General features: G+C 45.0%; 1 protein-coding gene across 1 annotated transcript in view; it reads right to left on the reverse strand.

Annotated features, from left to right (window-relative positions):
• The window catches only part of LTN1 (listerin E3 ubiquitin protein ligase 1), a 161,974-nt gene that overhangs the window by 67,312 nt on the left and 70,963 nt on the right, over nt 1-23,699 (reverse strand). The window contains exons 14-20 of the mRNA XM_056559464.1: nt 23,135-23,288; nt 18,077-18,227; nt 15,964-16,162; nt 7,642-7,804; nt 7,417-7,521; nt 4,826-4,968; nt 2,360-2,495 (exon numbers count right to left, since the gene is read on the reverse strand). Coding sequence (XP_056415439.1) covers nt 2,360-2,495; nt 4,826-4,968; nt 7,417-7,521; nt 7,642-7,804; nt 15,964-16,162; nt 18,077-18,227; nt 23,135-23,288 — 1,051 coding nt within the window. The remainder of the gene's footprint in view (nt 1-2,359; nt 2,496-4,825; nt 4,969-7,416; nt 7,522-7,641; nt 7,805-15,963; nt 16,163-18,076; nt 18,228-23,134; nt 23,289-23,699) is intronic.

A 23,699-nucleotide genomic window follows, 5' to 3' on the forward strand; every position in this document is an offset into this window, starting at 1 on the left:
GCAGTTGCGACAATTTTGCGACAATTATAGTAAAGAAAACCTGACTAAACCCGTTGATAAATGTCCATCTATATGTGCAAGAGAAAATTCGGAGTACTGTTTTGATCCCTTTATGGGGGTAGTGGAATCGCTGCAGCAGCCCGTGCTATGAACAGGCTACAGGTTGACAGACTATTTAATACTGACAGGCTGCAGGGAAACACTTAGGCCGGGTTCACATTACAGAATTTTGGACCGGAATTCCATTCAGGAAGTTCGGTCGGAGATTCCGCTGCATACATGGGTTTTCTGTGGATCCATTCGCACTGAGGAATTTTCTGACACCCAGCACACTAAATATATGCATAAACTTTCTCTCTGTACTCCTAAGGAACGGCGCATAGCCCCGATGCAATAACCTCTATAGAAGACAGGAATTTACTGTCCTCTTACTCCGCAGCATTTCTGGAGTTTGCATACAATACCATATGACTTTCCTTATTTACAGGCTTAGTGTACCTTAGTGTGCACACACGTTATTAAGCAACTTCAAAGCCATCTTCCATTTTTTGCAGACACCAGGACTTCTATCATGTCAGCAAATTGTTTACCCAGAAGGAGCTATAGGTTATAAGTTATAATTGTCATCCTGAATGTTGGCACAACAAAAGAGTTTTATATATTACATCATTTACCTGTATATTTACGGTAAATATGCTAACCACCAGTAGCCACATATAATGGCAAAACTAACACCGTACACATGGTATACTAACAAACTCCACAATACATACTCATTGCGGCAAACACGTACAGCTGCACAGTATACAGGCTCATAGCCAGCGGTGTACATATTTTGAACTACCGTATTTTTTGCCGTATAAGACGCACATTTTCTTCCCCAAAACTGGGGGGAAAAGTTGGTGCGTCTTATACGGCGAATACACACCTATCGCGGCGGTGCCTGCAGCCATCAACGGCCGGGAACCTCGGCTAGTACAGGACATCACCGATCGCGGTGATGCCCTGTACTAACCCTTGAGACTCGGCGATCAAAGCTGACCGCCATGTCTGAAGTGAAAGTGACACTAACCCGGCAGCTCAGTCGGGCTGTTCGGGACTGCCGCTGTGAAATCACGGCGTCCCGAACAGCTTACAGGACACCGGGAGGGACCTTACCTGCCTCCTCGGTGTCTGCTCCGTGCCGGGATCCCCTGCACGGCGGCGCTCTCCTTCGACGTCATCACGTCCTCGCGCACGCCGTCCCATCATCCAATAGGAGCGGCGTGCGTAGCGACGTGATGACGGCGACGGAGAGCATGGATCCAGGAGAAGACGTCCGGAGCGTCGGAGACACCACGGGGACGCGGCGACATCCAGGACAGCGGTGATGGGTCCAGAGCGGCGGGGACACGTGAGTATTACCTCCCATACCAGTGGCGGACCTCTAGTAGTTGCAAAACTACAATTCCCAGCATGCCCGGACAGCCAACGGCTGGAGGCCCGCAGATTGAAGATCACTGTTGGGTTCAGAATCTTTTTTTTCTAGATTTTGCCCCCTTTAAAATTGGGTGCATCTTATATGCCGGTGCGTCCTATAGGGCGAAAAATACGGTATATCTTTTAGATTTTATTTAAAAACTTTTATTGTACAGTGCTTTGTGGGTAATCTGCATGGGCCCTGCAGACACCACACATAAAAGCACTGATGAATGTGCATTTTTTATGAAATAATAAATATAAATAATTTTAAACTAATTTCTTTAGCACTCATTGACCTAACCATTCTCCCTAACACACTCTCTTAACTAGATTTGGGACGTAGAGGGGGAAGGATTAGACACTGTGAGTAATGCTATGCACACAAAGCGGGATTGTAGGTCAGACCTAAAAGCTATGAGGAGCCGTCCTTATCACGTGACATCTCTCTTTTTCTATAGAAATGGGACAAATAGTGTTTACCGGTCCAGTAGTTAATAGAAAGTTAAAGGAGTAGTGCAGTAAAAAAAACAACGTATCCCTTATCTAAAGGATAGGGGATAAGTTATAGATTGCAGGGGGGTTGAGTGCCGGGACCCCCAGCGATCTCCATAACGGCGCCCGGCAGTCTGCTGGAAGTGGCTGTTCCGTCCCCTGCAGGAAACTGCGACCGACAGGTCTCCTCCATATATCTCTATGGGATACATGGAGGGGTCATGTCGGCCACCGCTCCGTGCAGGGGGTCGGTACGCCCCCTTCCAGAAGACTGCAGGGCCCCATTCTGGAGATCGCAGGGAGTCCTAGTGGTCGGACCCTCTACAGATATAACTTATCCTCTATCCGTTGGGTATGGGATATGCTATCTTTCACTACACTACTCCTTTAACAGGCGTCCACTCACCTGCTGAACAGAAAGAGATCCTCCTGAGTGTTCTTCCACGTGAGAAGAATTTTTAGAATTCCGGGAAGAACTTCAGGAGAAGGAATAGACTCCGCATCCAGACAGGAATTAATAATGGCCAGAAAACCGAACCCTCCTGCATTAAAATATAGAAATAAAGCACCTTCATGAGTAATGGCGTATGCTACTTTATAAACTGAACTGATGTAGAGCATCATTCAACAATCACCAATAGTGACTAGTTATGAGCGACATTGGCCATATTCAAATTTGCAATATTTCACGAATATAGACAAATATTCGTCCTATATTCGCAAATTCGTTATATTCGCATATTCGAGGAAGAAAAACATTGAGGGGGTGGGCAACTTTACTATTGGTTGCTAGGGATGTTGTTGATAACCTCTGACAAGTGTATTTGCATCATTCTAATTGGCCCACAAGTGAAAAGAAGGAATATGCAAATATTCATATACGCGAATATGCGGAAAAACAAATATTTGCAATTTCGAATATATAGCGAATATATTCACAATATTCGCAAATTTGCGATAAAAATTTGAAATGCGAATATTCGCGCCCAACACTAATAGCGACTGCAGACATGACGGATCCGTGGCGTTCAAAATGATTGAAAATAGCAAAAACCAGGCATAGTTATATAAAACAAACCACAAAAGAAAAAAAAAAAAAAAAACTGTGAAGCGTACAGGCATGAAACACGAGTTTCTGGGCAGATCCTGCCAAAAGAATGAAAAACTCAGCGTCGGAAATTCAGCTGTGGAACTTTAGAAGCCTGAAGTGAGCAGCGCACTCCTATTGAGATAAGTGGGAGGCCGAAAAAGCAGAATCTGCTCTGAATTTCCACAATGCGAACGGAGCCTTACTGACCTGTCTATTGTTTGATGAGGATTTCATGTGCAACTATTTCCAGGAAAGGAGCTGATGGGGATTTTTGGCGGGTCATTGAAGAGGAATTAAAGGGGTATTCCAGCCATAGACCAGGACACCCCTTCCATTCATGTCTATGGGAGGGGGCGTGACGGCAGTCACGCCCCCTCCCATAGAAATGAATGGAGGGGGCGTGGCGTAACGTCACATCTCCAATCTCTGAAACACAGAGGTTTCCGAGACTGGAGCAGCAGCCCGGCATAGAATGTGGATGCTGCAGAGAGACTGCGGGGGGTCCCAGCTGCGGGCCCCTCGAAGTCAGGGATAAGAGGCCTATAGCCGGAGCACCCCTTTATGGTCTATTCACACGTACAGTTTACTGCGATTTGATGCGCAGGATTTCAAGCTGTGTTCAGTCATTCTGTTTACATTGAAATCTGCAGCAGAAAATGCTGCGCATCAAATCTGCACAGAATACTGTACGTGTGGATAGACCATTAAAGGAGAACTCCAGAATATAAATATTGTCCCCCATACTGCCAGTAGTAAAAAAAAAAAAAAAAAAGATTTACATACCTTCCTCCACTCCCCCGGGGCCTCCGGTAACCGGCTCCGGCCTCCGCCGTGATCCTCTTCTTGGTTGCCGGTGGTCGGCGAGTCATACTGCACTCAGCCAATCACCGGCCGCAGCGAAGTCCCGACTTGGCCGGCGATAGGCTGAGCGGCAATGTGAGAACGCTTCAAGACATACAATTCTTCACTACACCAGCACCTACTGCCGGGGCCGAAAACGTCAAACTGCCGCTCAGCCTATCACCGGCCGAGTCAGGACTTCACTGCGGCCGGTGATTGGCTGAGTGCAGTATGACTCGCCGACCACTGGCAACCTGGAAGAGGATCGCGGCGGAGACCGAAGCTGGTTACCGGAGGCCCCGGGGGAGCGAAGGAAGGTATGTACAATTTTTTTTTTACTGCCGACAGTATGGGGGACAATTTTTATATTCTGGAGTTCTCCTTTAAAGAGTATTTGATTAGGAAAAAACAAGCATTTGACAAGGGAAAGGACAATTTTTGGTGAGTATTTTATTTGTAATTTGCACTCATCCATTTACTCGTCACCATATGGCAATGAATGTACAGTGCAGATAGCAAACACCGTGCCCTTAGCACTTAAATTTTATCTTAATTTGTAGCAAACGCATTGAACTACATATTATAAGAACCCATTCACAAGGCTGAATATTTGCCAGGAGAAAATCTGTGTGGACATTCTGTGTGGGACAGGCGCTGACTGAATCAGTCGTTGCTAGGACCGATCGGACATGCGCCGTCTCCTACAAACATGTTCATTATTTCTGCGGAGTCCAAAAGTTGAATTTCCAAAGCAGAATTTTCCCCTACGAAGAGTCTGCTGTGAGCATGATGTAGCAAAACCTCACTTAAAACAATGGGAGGCTGCTGCACCGGAATTTCCGAGCAGAATTTTAAAGCTGGATTCCAATTCTGTCGCATGAATGGGCCCGGAAATATTTTTTGTGGGCGCTACTCTTACGTAAGGTTATAGAGGATACTCACCATCTATACAAGACAAATCAGTCCCAGCACAGGACATGAGGCGGGAGACAAACTGGATTATCAGAGACTCCTTTTCTTCTTTATGTAAGAATGACGAGAGACACTGAACGGTGTGCAGGCCGCCTTGGGTCATAGGGAAATAGCTATAAAGAGAGAGAAAAGCATGATTGCATTGTCTATATAATGAAGAGAAAGAACAAATCATTATTACTGGTTATAACTACCGGATTTATCGGGGTATACCACGCATCAGCCTATAACATGCACCCTCATTTTTCCAATGAAATTTGAGTAAAAAAAGGTTTTTACCCAAATATCCTTGTTAAATGAGGGTGCGTGTAGGTGCGTGTATACCCCGATAAACTCTTTCTGGTCATGCAGAAGCCACTGCGTTTCAATGATTTAAAGCGGCCGCTTTAAATCATTGAACCGCAGCGGGTTCTGCGAGGCCAGAAAGAGTTTATCGGCATATAACACACAGATAGACTTTAAAGGGTTATCAATATATCAACTGGCTCCAGAAAGTTAAACAGATTTGTAAATTACTTCTATTAAAAAAAAATCTTAATCCTTTCAGTACTCAGGAGCTGCTAAAGTTGAGTTGTTCTTTTCTGTCTAAGTGCTCTCTGATGACACGTGTCTCGGGAACTGTCCAGAGTAGAAGCAAATCCCCATAGCAAACCTCTTCTACCCTGTGCAGTTCCCGAGACAGGCAGAGATGTCAGCAGAAAGCACTGCTGCCAGACAGAAAACAACAACTCAACTTCAGCAGCTGATAATTATTGGAAAGGATTAAAAAAAAATTTTAACAGAAGAAATTTACAAATCTGTTTAACTTTCTAGAGCCAGTTGATATAAAAAATAAGAAATAAAAAAAAGTGTTTTTCCTGGAATACCTCTTTAAGCTAAAAACGTTAGTTTAAAAAAATGTGTTATACGCCGATAAATACGGTACTGACTTTGTGGTATTGCAGCGCAGTTCCTTTGTATTGAATGGAGCAGCAATGTAATACCACACAGAACCTGAGGACACGTGTGGCACTGTTTTTGAAAGAAAGCAGCTATGTTTTCCTAACCCTTCATAACCTTTTAAATAATTCCGTGTTAGCTGTACCATTCTTTAATGTTATGTAGTATAGGTAGGATATGCTACAATTTAAAAGAGTCTGACCTATGGGACCCCACAAAAAATTCAGAGAACAACAACAAGAGGTGCTGCTAACACGTGGATGGGAAGTGCATCGTTGGGCTTTTGCAGGGCAAGCGGCTTTTAAGGCTAATTTGCATATCAATTAAAAAGGTGATATCTCTTCACTTCATGAGAAAAGTATACACAGATTCAGGGCCAGAAGCCTTATACAGCCATGGCCTTAGTATATACACCCTGACAGGTCCTCTCTGGACAACAGGAGTACATGTATGCCTGACACCCGCTACAGGACTTTAAAGCTCCCTTTACAGTCAGTGAGTAAAGACAGCTGTCAGCAGCCAGGACGTTCTGCTAATGCCAGACATCGATGATCACGCAGATGTCCAGTATTAACACTTTAGATCCTGCGATCAAAGGCATTTGTAGGATCTAAAACTGGTAAAATACTGGTGCTTAAAGGGGTACTCCGCTGCTCAGCGTTTGGAACAAACTGTTCAGAACGCTGGAGCTGGGAGCTCGTGACGTCATAGCCCCGCCCCCTCATGTTGTCATGCCCCGCCCCCTCGATGCAAGTCTGTGGGGGGGGGGGGGGGGGGGGGGCATGACAGCCGTCACACTCCCTCCCATAGACTTGCATTGAGGAGGTGGGGCATGATGTCATGAGGGGGCGGGGCTATGACGTCACGAGCTCCCGGATCCAGCGTTCGGAACAGTTTGTTCCAAACACTGAGCAGCGGAGTACCCCTTTAAGAGGGCTGATCAAGACCTCCACAGTGCAATCGTGGGGTCCCGGTCAGCGGACATGACGTGCCGTTCCAGCTGGGTCTCCCGGCTGCTTCGGCAGAGCATTGATATCACTGATTATTACTATGCTATAGCAAAGCATTGTTCCCTATGAGAACAAAAAATATAGACAAAAATAATAAAAAAAAATTTAATAATAAATGTGAATACGCGCCTCTCCTAATAAAAGTCTGAATCACTCCCTCCCGCTTTCCCATTTAAAAAAAAAAAAAAATAATGCAAAAAAGAAAAACAAAACTTGTTTGGAATCATCATGTGCGGGAATTCTAGTAAAATATTACGTAAAGTGCTGTGGAATCTGTTGGCTATATATATATATATATACGGTATATATATATATATATATATATATATATATATATTTTTTTTTTTTTTTTTTTTTTTTTTAAGTCATGAAAAATACCATAATTCAACTGATTTTTGGTCACTTCACATATCAGAAAAAATGACAAAAAAGTGCCATCAAAACGAAAGTGGAACCGATGGCACAAAAAAATTGCACTCAAGGCATAAAAAGGGACCGACTACATAATCTTACGCTGATCAGTGCATGCTGGATAGCCATTTCACTATTTTTTTTAATATAGAGTAAAAATGATAAAAAAAAACAATTTTTCAATAAGAACAGATTACCAACCTCTGTGTGCTCGCTGTCAGCTGCTTCAGATCATCATGTCCCGGAGCGATCAATTGTATAAGCTTGTGAAGGGTCAGGGACCAGATTGTTCCACTTTCTAATGACCTGTAGGTTAGGGAAATCCAACAAAGGTAATTTATGTGAATGAAATAAGGAATTCGGATCAGCAGATCTGGCACATAGACCAGACGGAGATGATTTATGAGCCCACGTGCTATGAATCACCTGGTATGGAGCAGCTCCAGCAGGGCAGACTGATGGGCACCGAGCGTCTTCACTCTCTCCTGGGTGACGGCCATTGTTCTCAGCATATGGCAGCACTCTGTAATAGCAGCCGGAGGTCTCTCCAGCTCCTCACACCACTGTAAGCTATAAAGCATCTCTGCAACTGAGCAAATCACAGAATAAATGGAGATATATATATATATATATATATATATATATATATATATATATATATCTCAATGTACATTTGTACAGTATGTATGTATGTTCCAGCATAACTTCCAAATGGCCGGAGATTTAAAAATAATAATAATAATAATTTGGTACATGTTACTTATATGTCAACTAAAAATATAGTAACGTTAAAACAACCTTAACTTGCCCCTTATGTAAGGGTGCGGTTTTTTCTCAGAAGTTCCATGCAAGTCTATAGGACTTCCAGTATATTTGCTGAACAGGTTACTCTAAGGCTGCAGAGATTGCCCGGGACTTTTATACACCCTGCCGACTGTCCGTCAGTTAGGTGAAGTGAATAGTGGGACGGGATATGGGGACGGGAGTGTCATTTGTTGCTTTTTTTCTCCCACAAGGTTTAGGTAGGAAGACCGGGCAATGACGGGTACAAAGCAAGTGGATCATAAATCTGAATTCCTTTATTCCGTTGTTAATAGGATCTTATAGTCCACCCTAAAAGGTATTATTATTAACTCAGGAAAAACACGACTGCATTCTTGCGTAAAGAGCGCCACTACTGTTCATGGGTTGTGTCTGGTATTGCACCTCAGCTCCATTCACTACAAAAATGGCGTTCTCTCTGTGGAAGAAAGCAGTCGTGTTTTATTTTCGATCTCATACAACCCCTGTAACCCCTTCCTGCGTGTGGACATAAGTGTACGCCCAAGTTGAGGTGTTTTTGCCGCAATCTAGCAAACAGAGAAAATTTAGATCCTGGCAGTTTAGATGCCGTGGTCATGATCAGCGGTGCCAATGGATTTGCCAGGTTTGCCATGACTCTTTGGCTGTGTTATACTAAAGCATTATACCACATTCTAAAGACCAAAAAAAATGTTTTCATCTATAAAGGCATATGTTGGCTGATGTGGTCCTTAGGCCCCAAATAGGTTTTGTTCTTAAAGAACAACACCAGCAACAAAAAAAAAAAAAAAAAAAAAAAGTTATCCCACCAGTAATTTGCTTTCTCCCAGCTCGTGCAAATCCACACATATTAAATACTGTCATTTGGGCTCTATTATGTAGACAGTTTGTCAGTCTCTCCTGTGTGGTTACTTCCTGTGAACTACAGGATTACATCATTGCCTATAAGATCCTAATGTCAGCTCTTAAAGGGGTACTCAACCCCTAGACATCTTATGCCCTATCCAAAGGATAGGGGATAAGATGTCTGATCGTGGAGGTCCCGCCGCTGGGGACCCCCGCAATCTCCCTGCTGCACCCGAGCGTAGGGTTCAGCACCGGAGGTTTGTGGCGTCATGGCCGTGCCCTGTTCGTGATGTCACGGCCACGCCCCCTCAATGCAAGTCTATGGGAGGGGGCTCAATGGCCGTCACGCCCCCTCCCATAGACTTGCATTGAGGGGGAATGGCCATGACATCACGAGCCTCCACCCCGCATAGCCAGTCATCCGGCACGGAGCGAAGTTCGCTCCATGCACCAGATGTCTGGGGTGCCGCAGCAGAGATGGCGGGGGTGGGGGGGGGGGGTCCCCCAGCGGTGGGACCCCCGTGATCAGACATCTTATCCCCTATCCCCCTATCCTTTGGATAGGGGATAAGTTGTCTAGGGTCGGAGAACCCCTTAAAGGCCTCTACCCTTCCCACCCTACTTGTTTCCCTGTTTCTCTTCTCATGTAAAGAATGCTATTGAACATATAATTTCTAAGAGACCAGGAGAGTAGTGAGATAGTAGATGAGCCCATACAACCACACGTTTGTTTGTTTTTCTCATTAATGTATACTTTTTCCTTAAAAAGCGTATATTGTACATTAAAATGAAACAAACACACAGTGTGAACATACCCTTAGTATTCCTTTTTTTTATTTTTTATTATTAAAAATCTCATAAGTATTTCCTGATCTGTTACTCCTGGACTTAAAGGGGTTACCCAGGAAAAACTTTTTTATATATATCAACTGGCTCCAGAAAGTTAAACAGATTTGTAAATTACTTCTATTAAAAAAAATCTTAATCCTTTCAGTACTTATGAGCTGCTGATGTTGAGCTGTTCTTTTCTGTCTAAGTGCTCTCTGATGACACGTGTCTCGGGAACCGCCCAGTTTAGAAGCAAATCCCCATAGCAAACCTCTTCTACTCTGTGCAGTTCCCGAGACCAGCAGAGAGCACTGTTGCCAGACAGAAAACAACTCAACTTCAGCAGCTGATAGTTATTGGAAGGATTAAGATTTTTTAATAGAAGTAATTTACAAATCTGTTTAACTTTCTGGAGCCAGTTGATATAAAAAAAAAAAAAAGTTTTTTCCTGGAATACCCCTTTAAAGCGTTACGTCTCAGTTCTATGATGAAGTTCCAGACCACCAGAATTCTAGAATGCTGGATTCCAGGAATATAACTGGACCTTGTTTATTATAAACAATGCCAAAGTCTGCAATCCAGTGTTTGAGCAATCCTAGTGACGTCTCTTTTGTTACTGGCTTATCGTGTTTGCCAATTTTTTTTAATACAATAAATGAACAGACAAATTTTTAGCAAAAGGGGTAAATAGAGGATAAAAACAGATATGTAAACCATATGCAATTATGTTTATGGCTGCGTTCACACTTTTTTGTGGTCATTTTTTTGAGTGTCTTTTTGTTGTTGTTTTTGAAACTCCAGTGCTACCGCGAACACCGCATCATTGTGATACATGCAAAGCAGCTCTTCTCTAGAAGGAAGAGAGTCAGTCTAGCACCACCTAGTGGAAGAAAGTTACTTGTAAGCCAGGGGTGGGGAACCTTTTTTTCTGGGACCATTTGGATATTAATGCAACCATTCATGTGCCATAAAAAACAAACTTAAAAATGTGCTTACTATATTTGGTTATTTAATTACCTCCCCCAAAATGTAATGGTTGGAACTGCTTTTCTATGATCAGGCATGATGTTAGCTGGGATTGTTGATGTTGCCACTCAACCCCCCCCCCCCCCCTTATGTAGCTTGCCTCCTATAGGTAGGACCCCTCTGAACGTAGTTTGTGCCCTGTAGGTAGGACCCCTGCCTAAATATTTTATCCCTGTAGGTAGCACCCACCCTGAAAATAGCTTTCCACTGTAGGTAGTTTCCAAACCTGCCGCCCCCCCCCCCCCCAGCAATGTAGTTTGCCCCTGGAAACTAGAACCTCCATGAGGGTCGCTTGCCCCCTGTGGATTAGTTTGCCCCCTGTGGATTAGTTTACCCCCTCTGCAGGTAGTTCGTCCCTGTATGAAGAAACTAGTTTGCCCCGCTCCTGAAGGTAGCTTACCACTCTACGTTGTATACTCTTCATCCAGTATGTAGCTTGCCTCTTTTAGGTAGGACCCCGCTGAAAGCAGCTTTTCCATGTCGGTAGTCCCCCCCACCCCTTGTGTGTAGCTTGCCTCAAAAAAAGTGGGACCCCCACAGATTGCCCCCTGAAGACTTCAAAGCCAAAGACGCTCTAAGCCACAGGCGTACTAGTGCCATCTTCCCTACCAGAACGCTACAGCACCCCATTTGGGAACCATTGATGGGCCAGAGCGAATGACGTTGCAGGCTTTATACGACCCCCCCCCCCCCCCCCGGATTTTGCACAGCCCTGCTATGAGCTAATTCTTGACACATTGAGATACAGCCACGTACAGAGTAAGTTGTGCAGGTTTTCCACAATGGAAAATCCATAGCATTTCCACTATGAAAGCAGCAAAAAGTCTGCACCAGATTGAATGGATTTAAACAGCAGGTTTGGTGTCACTTATCTAAATTAAAGTAACACACACTGGGCTCCGATAATTTAACCTGTCTAGAAGAACAACTGTCTTTACAACCCATAGCGACCAATCAGAGCTCAGCCTTAAAGGGGTACTCCGGCCCCAAGACATCTTATCCCCTATCCAAAGGATAGAGGATAAGATGTCTGATCGCGGGGGCCCCGTCGCTGGGGACCCCCGCAATCTAGCATGCAGCACCCACCTGTTGGCACTGTAGGAAGCGCTGGAGGTTTTCAGTCTTTTGCCTCGCGACCACGGGGACGGATTATCGTGACGTCATGACTCCGTCCCAGTGTGACATCACACCCCGCCTACTCAATGCAAGTCTATGGGTGGGGGCGTGACGTCATGATAATCAGTCCCCGTGGTCGGGAGGCCAAAGACTGAGAGCCTCCAGCGCTTCCGGACGTACTTACAGGTGGGTGCTGCATGCTAGATTGCGGGGGTCCCCAGCGGCAGGGCCCCCGTGATTAGACATCTTATCCCCTATCCTATGGATAGGAGATAAGGTGTCTTGGGGCTGGAGTACCCCTTTAATCTTGTAAACTACTCCAGATTTTCTGCAGATCCGCAACGTTTCCAAAAGAAAATCCGTAACACAGCAAATTCATCTTAATTTGACTTTCCAGCTCTGTGTCCTAGTATCCAGTGAGACAAGAGAAGGCGGCGAGCCGCAGAGTAAAGCGCCAAGCAGAGCACTTCGCCCAGCTGTATCTAATGCTTGGAGGGGGTCTAAACACCCAGACCCCAACTAATCAAAAAACTTTTCACATGTCTTAAGGACGTATGAATTAATTATTATTATTTTTTTCACAGTTCCCTTGTAAAGGAATTTTACCACCTTACAAAATGAAGTCATGTCCCTGATATACTCTATAGGACCCCCACCTATTCTGAGAATAAAGGGGGACGCCATGCTGATACAGCGCTTTGTCTCCTTCACTGTCTTATTCCCCTGCAGAGTAGAGCTCTGTGCCACATGACCAAGACAAACTTACAGGGGGAGATTTATCAAAACCTGTGCAGAGGAAAAGCTGCTCAGTTGCCCATAGCAACCAATCAGAACGCTTCTTTCATTTTGCAGAGGCCTTGTGAAAAATGAAAGAAGCGATCTGATTGGTTGCTATGGGCTACTGAGCAGCTTTTCCTCTGCACAGGTTTTGATAAATCTCCCCCACAATGTAAGTCTATAAGAAGGTCTTGGTCGTCTTTCGCTGTGTGGACATGCTGGGAGTTGTAGTTTTGCAAGCAGACATGCAGAAGGTAAAATTTTGCCAGCTGAATAACAGGCAGTGTGAACGAGCCCTCATAGACAGCAATGCAGAAAGAATTGAGAAGTCTATTCTTTCTGTGGACTCTGGAATTGGGAATTCTGCCATGTGCACAGTGCAGCAGAATCCTATTGAAATCAATGAGAAATTCCAATGTGTGACCATGGCCTAACTGTATACAGGTTTTGGCAGAAGACATAACATTTACTTATTTCCGCTACACAGTAGATCAGTATTTTCAAACCATTGTGCCTCCAGCTGTTGCAAAACTACAACTCCCAGCATGACCGGACAGTTAACGGCTGTTCAGGCATGCTAGGAGTTGTAGTTTTGCAACAGCTGGAGGCACCCTGGTTGGGAAACAAATAATATAAAAAGTGACCCTGTCATTAAAAATAATTTTTTTTACTTGTTACAGAGACATGCCAAAAGTTTGAATTGGTCGGGTTCTCTGTGCAGAAGGGTGCACTTAAGCTCCTCGCTCCCTGGCTCGTAAAGACCTCAATCAAGCTTCTCTGGATGGCCCTATAGACTTTTTAACGGGGCCGCAGGATGGAGATCACTACGAGCCAGGGAGTAAAGGAGCACGCTTGTAATGCTAATTGGTGGGGTTCTCAGCACTGAGACCCCGAACGATCTAAGCTTTTGACATGTCACTTTTATGGTCTATTCACACGTACAGTATTCTGCGCAGATTCGATGTGCAGGATTTTCTGCTGCAGATTCCAATGTAAATTGAATGACTGAACACAGCTTCATATCCTGCGCATCAAATCTGCACAGAATACTGTACGTGCGAATAGACCCTAAAGGGGGTTTCCAGGAGTTGAACATTAATGTGTGACAAATTGAAGTCGGACCACCATCAATATCATATGGACGGCCTTTCCTACAGATACACCATCAGTATCTGATCTGTGAGGGTCCGACTCCCAATTGCCACACCTATCAGCTGTTTGAGGGGTCTGTTGTGTTTGCGTGATGTCGCCATGGCCTCTATAATATTGACATCTGCTCATACATGCTATGCTGGGAGTTGTTTTGCAACAGCTGGAGGCACACCACTTGGAAAACACTGTCCTAAAGACATGTCAACTGGAAATGTCATCTGAAAAAATGTTGGATGGTGTTCTACAGACGCTCAGAGATCATGGAGGGTATTAGGGTGAAGCCCCTCAAGCTTAGGTTGGGTTCACACCACGTTTTTGCAATACAGTTCCGGTACACTTTTTCAATTCAAAAACCGTACGTAACCGTATTGAAAACCGTATGCATTTACTCTCCATTGAAAACCGTATGCCAAAAGATGCATCCGGTTGTGTCCGTTTTGTGTCTTGTGCAGTTTTGTCAGTTTTTTTCCCGTACCCAAAACCGTAGCCTACCGCGGTTTTTGGTCCGGTAGAAAAACCATATTGAAATGTATACGTTCTTTTTTTTTTTTTTTAACATGGGAGCAAATGGGAACCATACAGAACCGTATGTTAGTACTGTTCCATCCAGTTTTCACCATACGGTTTTTTACTTTGCACAGTTTTTTCTTGGAATTTCAATCAACCAAGTGAAACTTTATTCATAATGGAGTGAAAAGTTAAAAACTTATGTTTTTTTCTTAAAAAAACGATGCAACCGGACATCCTTTTGCAAACCGTGTACGGATCAAAATTTGTACACACATTTTGATACAGTTTAGTCAGGTTTTGAGGAATCCATTTATCAAAAACCTGACACGGGAACTGTATTGCAAAAACGTGGTGTGAACCCAGCCTTATAGGGGGAGATTTATGAAAACCTGTCCAGAGGAAAAGTTGCTGAGTTGCCCATAGCAACCAATCAGATCGCTGTTTTAATTTTTTAAAAGGCCTCTGAAAAATGAAAGAAGCGATCTGATTGGTTGCTATGGGCAACTGGGCAACTTTTCCTCTGGATGGGTTTCGATAAATCTCCCCCATACTGTACATATCATCTATGTATATGGGGAAAAATACAGACTAAAGATCACACAAAGTACACCGCATGCTCTGCGCGCACCCAACGTGTAAGCCATTTATACATATGTTCAGAATTCTTCAGAAATGTTTTCGTCAGATCCCACCCCATATTTCACCTCCTTGTGAGATAAGTCATCGTCTACATGGAGGGAATGGCAGAGTAGAAGGATTTAGCGCCTCGCCGTATCTCTTCGGTCTATCACCTGACGCGCAAGATTAATGAAGTGTTCAGGGACTGGGAGTGGGAAAAAATGCTGACTGACCGGGATGACCTCCGCACAGCCACAGAACCGCCGCTCGCCCCTTACATTAACACTGCGCCGACTGACTGGAAAAAAGTTGAATGCGTGGGCGAAACAATCCACAATGTTCCCGCAGCGTTCCAGCTGGACAATGAACGGACGCTAATAGGCTCTAATCTAAACATAAGTTGTTCTTGTCCCGGAGACGGGAGGGGGGGGGGGATCTTTTTTTTTTTGGCAGCGACCAGAATCAATGAAAGGGAACTCCAAAAATAAGAAAAAAAGAAAGAAAAAAAAAGAAAACATAAAAATAAAAAAAGGAAAAGAAGAAAAGAAAAGAAAAAAAAAGATGAAAATAAAAAAAAGAAAGAAAAAAAGAATAGAAAAGAAAAAAATATATATAAGGAATTAAAAAGGGTCTAGAGCAGTGTTACCCAACCAGGGTGACTCCAGCTGTTGCAAAGCTAACACTCCCAGCATACCCGGACAGACGTTGGCCTTTTTTTTTTTTTTGGCAGCGACCAGAATCAATGAAAGGGAACTCCAAAAAAAGAAAAGAATAAAAAGAAAAGAAAAAAAAAGATGAAAAGAAAAAAAAAAAAAAAAAAAAAGAAAGAAGAATAGAAAAAAAAAGATAAGGATTTAAAAAGTGTCTAGAGCAGTATTTCCCAACCAGGGTGCCTCCAGCTGTTGCAAAACTACAACTCCCAGCCTGCCTAGACAGCCGTTGGCTGTCCGGGCATGCTGGGAGTTGTAGTTTTGCAACAGCTGAAGGCACCCTGGTTGGGAAACACTGGTGTGGAGAAATGAATGTGGAATAAGAATAGGTTCTGCCCCTTGCATTCCAGCACGGGGTTCTTACCGGCAATGTTTGTTTTCATTTCAATTTCCTTGTCTTTCGAAAACGCGTCGTTCTCCAGTATTCGGAAAGCCATTTTGCTGAGCAGGGAGGCTGAGCAGAGGTGGTGGGGAAGCCAAGTCTTAGGGAAGGATTTAAGATCTGCCCCAGATGTTTCCGAGTTCAGGCTTATCCGGCCTTCCAAGAGGGGTTTGCTTGACCACTGTAACAGAGGAGAGTCATCACAATGCTATCACAACCAAACCATATCAATGGAGTTACTATAAGGGGTGCAGAGACCCTGGTGATGGGGTGATCTTGGAGCCCCTCATAGACAACAAAATATTAATAGTATAAATTGCATATGGTACGTGGGGGAACTACACCATTCTAACTTCTATTCTTCTTGACTGCACCCACTATACACATGCACACTCAGCCCCACTCAGCATGCATATGTTATGACGTAGAAGAGAGAATAGGCTTATAAAAAGACACCTTATAAAGTTCAACAGGCCAATCTTTCTCCTGATATCTACTGTTGAAAGTTTTAACACCCCAATATACACTAGATGATCAACCGATCCCATCAATATTGGCAGGATGGGCCATTGCTAATCTAATGCATCTATGTGCCTCCAGCTGTTGAACAACTATAACACCCAGCAAAGGCTGGATACATACTGGTTGGGAAACCCTGATCTAATGTGTATGGCCTTGACCACTGTACCAGAGCCTTCACAATGCTTTACCAACCAAACCATATCAATGAAGTAACTATATGGAGTTCAGGGGGCCTGGTGATGGGGGGGGGGGGGGGGGGGGCCCTGATAGACACCAAAATATAAATAGTATAAATTGGTTATAGTACATGGGGGAGCTACATCATTGATATGAGTACCATTCCTTTTGACTACACCCACTATAGACATGTACGCTCAGCTAGGCTGAGAATGCATGTGTTCTGAAGCACAAGAGAGAATAATATGCTGAAAGACACCTTTGGCGGCAGCTTCTCTCTATTAAAACAAAAGAAAAGAGAAAAATTGAACAGCCTAATATTTCTTTCCCCTGACATCTACTGTTGAAAGTCATGACACCCCAATACACATTAGATGGTTAACTGATACCACCAAAAGTGGAAGTTTGGTCACTGGTAATCTCATGCAGCATTTCCCAACCAGGGTGCCTCCAGCTTTTGCAAAACTACAACCCCCAGCATGCCCGGACAGCCGTTGGCTGTCCGAGCATGCTGGGAGTTGTAGTTTTGCAACGGCTGGAGTCACCCTGGCCACTGATAAACTATTTTTTTTTTTTATCAACTGGTGCCAGAAAGTTATACAGATTTGTAAATTACTTCTATTAAAAAATCGTAATCCTTCCAGTACTATCAGCTGCTGTATGCTTCAGAGGAAGTTCTTTTCTTCTTTAAATTTCCTTTCTGTCTGACCACAGTGCTCTCTGCCGACACCTCTGTCCCTGTCAGGAACTGTCCAGAGCAGGAGAGGTTTTCTATGAGGATTTGCTCCTACTCTGGACAGTTCCTGACATGGACAGAGGTGTCAGCAGAGAGCACTGGGGTCAGACAGGAAAGAAATTCAAAAAGAATAGTACTTCCTGGGGAGCATACAGCAGCTGTTAAGTACTGGAAAGATTAAGATTTTTAAATAGAAGTAATTTACAATTCTGTATAACTTTCGATCACCAGTTGACTTTAAAAAAAATAGCTTTCCACCGTAGTACCCCTTTAAAGGACAACTGTAGTGCAATATAACTTATCCCCTATCCGAAGTTATAGATCACGGGGGGTCCGAGCGCTGGTGCCTGGGATCTCCTGGATGGGGCCGCAGCAGTATGCTGGAAAGGGGGCGTTCCGTCCCCAGATGATGAATCGGCTGACACGCCTCCTCCGTCTACCCCATAGAGACACATGGAGGGGGTGTGTCTGCCTCGGCTTTCTACTGGGGACGAAACTGCACTTCCTGTATACTGCCACGGCCGCGTCCAGGAGATCTCGGGGGCCCTAGCGCTCGACGACCCCCCCCCCCCCCCCCCCGCGATCTATAACTTATCCCCTATCCTTTGGATAAGGGATAAGTTATGTTGCACTGGAGTACTCCTTTAAGGAAAGACTGACCTGCCCTGGGAGACAGTGACGCATCTTCTGCCACTTCTGGTCACTTGGCATCATTTGGGATAAGAGCTCGGCCAGAATATGAGCAGCAGACGGACCAGACTGAAGAATCTTGCCGTGTAGATCATCGACAGCGACTATAAGTGACTGTAAACTGAATGAAGAAACATTGGAAAACATGACTAATTCTAAATATACATGTCAGTCACAAGCATATGAATCCGCTCTATAGTCACCTATACACCCCTATCCCTACACAGCATAATGTTGCCAGCACTATGTCACAGTGTACAGGGACATGACACTATAAACAAGACAATTGGCATAATTTCAACATTACTTTATTCATACATTCAGATTAAGAAGTCTATGTCATTTCAAGAAACTATAGGAGCTTACAAGGAGTATCTGATCTCTTCACAGTGATGGACTCACAGATTACACTACTCAGTACTGCCCTATACAGTCCACCACGCTGCTACTTCTGAGAATTGTGTGTGTAGTGTATGGGAGACATCATAGTATGTAATCTACACCACTAGCTCAGTGACAACTGAAAATTGCAATTCGGATGAAAATTACTATATACAAGTCATATAATGGCTACACATTACAGCTTATCCTGAGAAGTTAAAAGGGTTAACCACGAAAAAAAAAAATGAAAAAAAATTTATATATCAACTGGCTCCAGAGAATTAAACAGATGTGTAAATTACTTCTATTAAAAAAATCTTAATCCTTTCAGTACTTATGAGCTGCTTAAGTTGAGTTGTTCTTTTCTGTCTAAGTGCTCTCTGATGACACCTGTTTCGGGAACTGTCCAGAGTAGACGCAAATCCTCATAGCAAACCTCTTCTACTCTGTACAGTTCCCAAGACAGACAGAGATGTCAGCACAGAGCACTGTTGCCAGACAGAAAAGAACAACTCAACTTCAGCAGCTGATAATTATTAGAAGGATTAAGATTTTTTAATAGAAGTAATTTACAAATCTGTTTAACTTTCGGGAGCCAGTTGACATATAAAAAGATTTTTTTTTCCTGGATAACCCCTTTAACTAAAACTACTGGTAAACTAAATGCAGGATTCTAAGAAAACATGCTCCAAAGTTGTTACTTTATAGCCGTTGGCTGTCCGGGCATGCTGGGAGTTGTAGTTATCCAACAGCTGGAGGCAGGCTAGTTGGGAAACACTGTTTTATAAGGAATGCAAGTTTAAACTAAAACCTAGCTGTGTCTGGCATTCTTATAGAGAATGCATACAGGGGCTGTGTCGACTCTGCTCCGTGCACAGTTCGGGAGATCATGGTGGTCCTAGAGGTCACCCCCCATGATCAGACACTTATCCTCTATCCACAGCTTAGGGGATAAGTTATAAAATGCTGGAGTACCCCTTTAATAGGGATTATCTGCTGACTATGAAATCTTCCCTGTTCCAAGGTCAGCACCCTCATCATAGCATTACCAGGGTCAACGTAATACATGACACTCTACATTTCCTGCTATTCCGTATCGTCATTTACAAGGTAATGCAATCCCGTATTAAGACAGAATACTATAGTCATGCCGCTTCCCGCAAAGTCTACATTGTGACTCATGAAATGGACTTCTTTATGAGGACTATCATCGGCATCTCCATCATGATAAACTCAGGCACCGGTCTGGAAGACAGGGAGAGGGGCAGATTACGGTAAACCGCCGCTGATCTTTATCACTCTTAGGCTTTATCTGACAGCAGAACATAAAACCAGCATTTCACACTCCTTACGTTAAGCCAGTGTTTCCCAACCAGGGTGCCTCCAGCTGTTGCAAAACTACAACTCCCAGCATGCCCGGACAGCCTATGGCTGTCGGGGCATGCTGGGAGTTGTAGCTTTGCAACAGCTGGAGGCACCCTGGTTGGGAAACACTGGGTTAACCTCCTTGGCGGTATGATTCTGTCTGGAAATTTGTACCAAAAGCGGTACAATTTTTTGCATTGAATTTCACATCTTCCCCCACCCATTTCACATCTCCCCCGTCCCATTCCACATCTCCCCCGTCCCATTCCCCCTCCCTTGTCAGATTCCCCCCCCCCCCTTATAACATTCTCCCCCCTCCTTGTCACATTCTACCCCCCTTGTCACATTCCCCCTCCCCTTATCACATTGCATTGAGGGGGCGGAGCGTGATGTCACACGGGGCGGAGCCTTGACGTCACAACGATCACGGGGTTCACCAGCGGCGGGACCCCCGCGATCAGGCATCTTATCCACTATCCTTTTGATAGGGGATAAGATGTCTAAGCGACAGAGTACCCCTTTAATGTGACAATCTGCTGTATGGTGGTATTCCCTGCTGTCTCTTTGACATCGAACAGTGATCTTTAAACTGCGAACCTCCAGCTGCTGCAAAAATACAACTCCCAGCATGCTGAGAGTTGTAGTTTTGCAAGAGCTGGTGATAACATTATCATTTGACCCCTTTAATTCTTAATTTTCCGTATATTGGGCTGAATGATGGCTCATTTATTGCGCTGTGATCTTTCGTTTTTATTGGTATCATTTTTCTTTTGATGGGACTTTCTAATAGCTTTTTATGGTCTATAAAGTGTTAAAAAATTGGCGATTCTGGACAGGCAACTTTTTCTGTTTACGCAATTCACTATGCGGTTTCACGAACGTTATACTATACTAGTTCAGATAATTCTGCATGCAGCGATACCAAATATGTTTATTTAAATGTATTACTTTTATTATTTTTTCATAATTTGAAGTCTAATATAACCTATAATCTTCTGACTGCATAGGCATAGCACTGATCAGTGTTAGCAGCCCTGTTCTTTTGCAAGCTGCTGATACTTGTAGCAACAATCCAACAGCACGAAAAGGGTAAGTGACCTCCTGCTGTCATCCCAGCTGATCGGGACCCTGCGATTTCCCCGCGGTGGTCCCGATCCTTCTTGCTTGCCGTGCAGAACGAGACAACGCGTCATAAGTCACCTGATTATAAGCCCCCTGATTGTGTGTGTGGTGTATTTGAACGTGTTGTCGTGCCAGCACTAAACAGGTCCCCCACTGTCACGTTAATTCTACACAGTTTGACAAACCGCACTGAGATCATGTGACAGCAGGGGATGCGTTCAACACAGTCACAGCGACATGTACAGATACACACTTGTGATCAGGTGACTTATCATGTGTTTTCTCAAGCAGCACAATGAAATCACATTGGTTGCTATGTGCAACTCTCCCACTTTTCCTTATGATGCTTCCAGCAGAGGACCCCTTGTTGTCCGCTCCTCCTACCTAAACCTTGTGGGGAGGAACAGTAGCCACCCAGCTTTCCCTGTCTCCTGATGCCTCAGCAGTGATAGGCTGCTCATCCTCCTTGTACTGCTCACTGCACCAGCGCTGCCGTGCTCTCTCCCTGTCCTGCACGGATGTCTTCTCTCCCCCTCACTCTCCATCAGCCCACAATAAATCTTCTCTCCCTTGTCTACCCCGTCCCCTCTTTCTGCCACCTCACTAACTATTCTCTGCACCTGCCTGACTGACATTTAAAATCATACTTTACCATGTATTCGGGCCAAAGAAATCTTATCCCCTGGGACCCCCACCCCCCCCGCGATCTCCATGCAGCACCCATATTCCCATAGATATGAATGGAGGGAGTGTGGCGTGACATCACAAGGGGGAGTGGCTTTACGTCACAGAGGTTTCCAGAACTGGAGACATGACATCACGCTACGCCCCCTTGTGATGTCTCACCACGCCCCCTCCATTCATGTCTATGTCACGCCCCATCCCATAGACATGAATGGAGGAGGTGTGTTGTGACGTCACGAAAGTCCCGGAAACACAGATTTCCACGACTGGAGCAGCTCCACATAGAATGCGGGTGCTGCACGAAGATTGCTGCTGTGCGGCCCCGCTCCCTGCTCACCCGATACCTGCTGCTGTGCAGCCCCGCTCCCTGCTCACCCGATACCTGCTGCTGTGCGCCCTCGACACCATGTCCTGTGCGGCCCCGCTCACACGATACCTGCTGCTGTGCGGCCCCGCTCCCTGCTCACCCGCTCCCTGCTGCTGTGTGGCCCCGCTCCCTGCTCACCCGCTCCCTGCTGCTGTGTGGCCCCGCTCCCTGCTCACCCGCTCCCTGCTGCTGTGCGGCCCCGCTCCCTGCTCACCCGATACCTGCTGCTGTGCAACCCCGCTCCCTGCTCACCCGATACCTGCTGCTGTGCAGCCCCGATACCATGTCCTGTGCGGCCCCGCTCACACGATACCTGCTGCTGTGCGGCCCCGCTCCCTGCTCACCCGATACCTGCTGCTGTGCGGCCCCGCTCCCTGCTCACCCGATACCTGCTGCTGTGCGGCTCCGCTCCCTGCTCACCCGATACCTGCTGCTGTGCGCCCCCGATACCATGTCCTGTGCGGTCCCGCTCTCAAGATACCTGCTGCTGTGCGTCCCCGCTCCCTGCTCACCCGATACCTGCTGCTGTGCGGCCCCGCTCCCTGCTGCTCTGCGGCCCTGCTCCGCTGTCCCGTTCTCCCGATCGCATCATGGTGTCCTATGGAGGAGCATGTGACACACAAGTCACTCCCCCTCCACTGCGCCCAGCGTAACGCTATGGAGGAAGCAGAGTGACGTGTATGTCACATGCTCCTCCATAGGACGCCATGATGCGATCGGTAAAACGGGACAGCGGAGCGGCAACACCCGAGGACAGCCGTAGGTGAGCACTGTCTACAAGAGGGGGGGGGGGGGGGGTCTGCTGTCTACAAGAGGATGGGGCCTGCTGTCTACAAGGGGGGAATATCAGTATAAGTTATCGGCTATCGGCCTTAAAGTTCACAGGTTATCGGTATCAGCTCTAAAAAATCTATATCGGTCGATCCTTAATGTGTCCCAAGTTTAATGGAAATATTTTCAGCCGTTCGAAAATTACGTGGGAATATATATATATATATATATATATATATATATATATATATATATATATATACACACACATTCGTTCAGTTTTATATATATGATTTATATATCGTCCCCATTAGTAGTAACAAAGACACATAACTTACCTCTGGACAGTGAAATGTGAGGTCTCCATCTGATCTTTGACCCACAGGGCAGAGCGTTTCAAGAAAGCGCCTCCATGTGGTATATTGTGGAACTGGTGGACCAGGGAATTCAGTCCGGACATCCACGTGTTCTTCAGCTTTAACAATAACGTTTCTAAAGAGAATACGGCATACAATGTGTTAATTTACACACCATGGGTTATTTTATCAGAACAGAATTAATTTAACACTTTCATATCTTATTTACAACCGCCATTTTTTAGATACTTTAGCATGACGGCTCAGAGACTGGGATAGCAGGATTGTGTCTAAGAACATGGGAAGATTTATCAAAACCTGTCCAGAGGAAAAGTTGCTGAGTTGCCCATAGCAACCAATCAGGTTGCTTCTTTCATTTTTCACAGGCCTTATCAAAAATGAAAGCAGCGATCTGATTGGTTGCTATGGGCAACTCAGAAACTTTTCCCCTGGACAGGTTTTAATTAATCTCCCCCAAGGAGTTTGTATGTTCTCCCCCTATTTGTGTAAGTTTCCTTTAAGTACTCTGGTTTTCTTTTTCCTTTTT

The sequence above is a fragment of the Hyla sarda genome, chromosome 2 (genome assembly GCF_029499605.1).
Source record: "Hyla sarda isolate aHylSar1 chromosome 2, aHylSar1.hap1, whole genome shotgun sequence".
NCBI lineage: Eukaryota > Metazoa > Chordata > Amphibia > Anura > Hylidae > Hyla > Hyla sarda.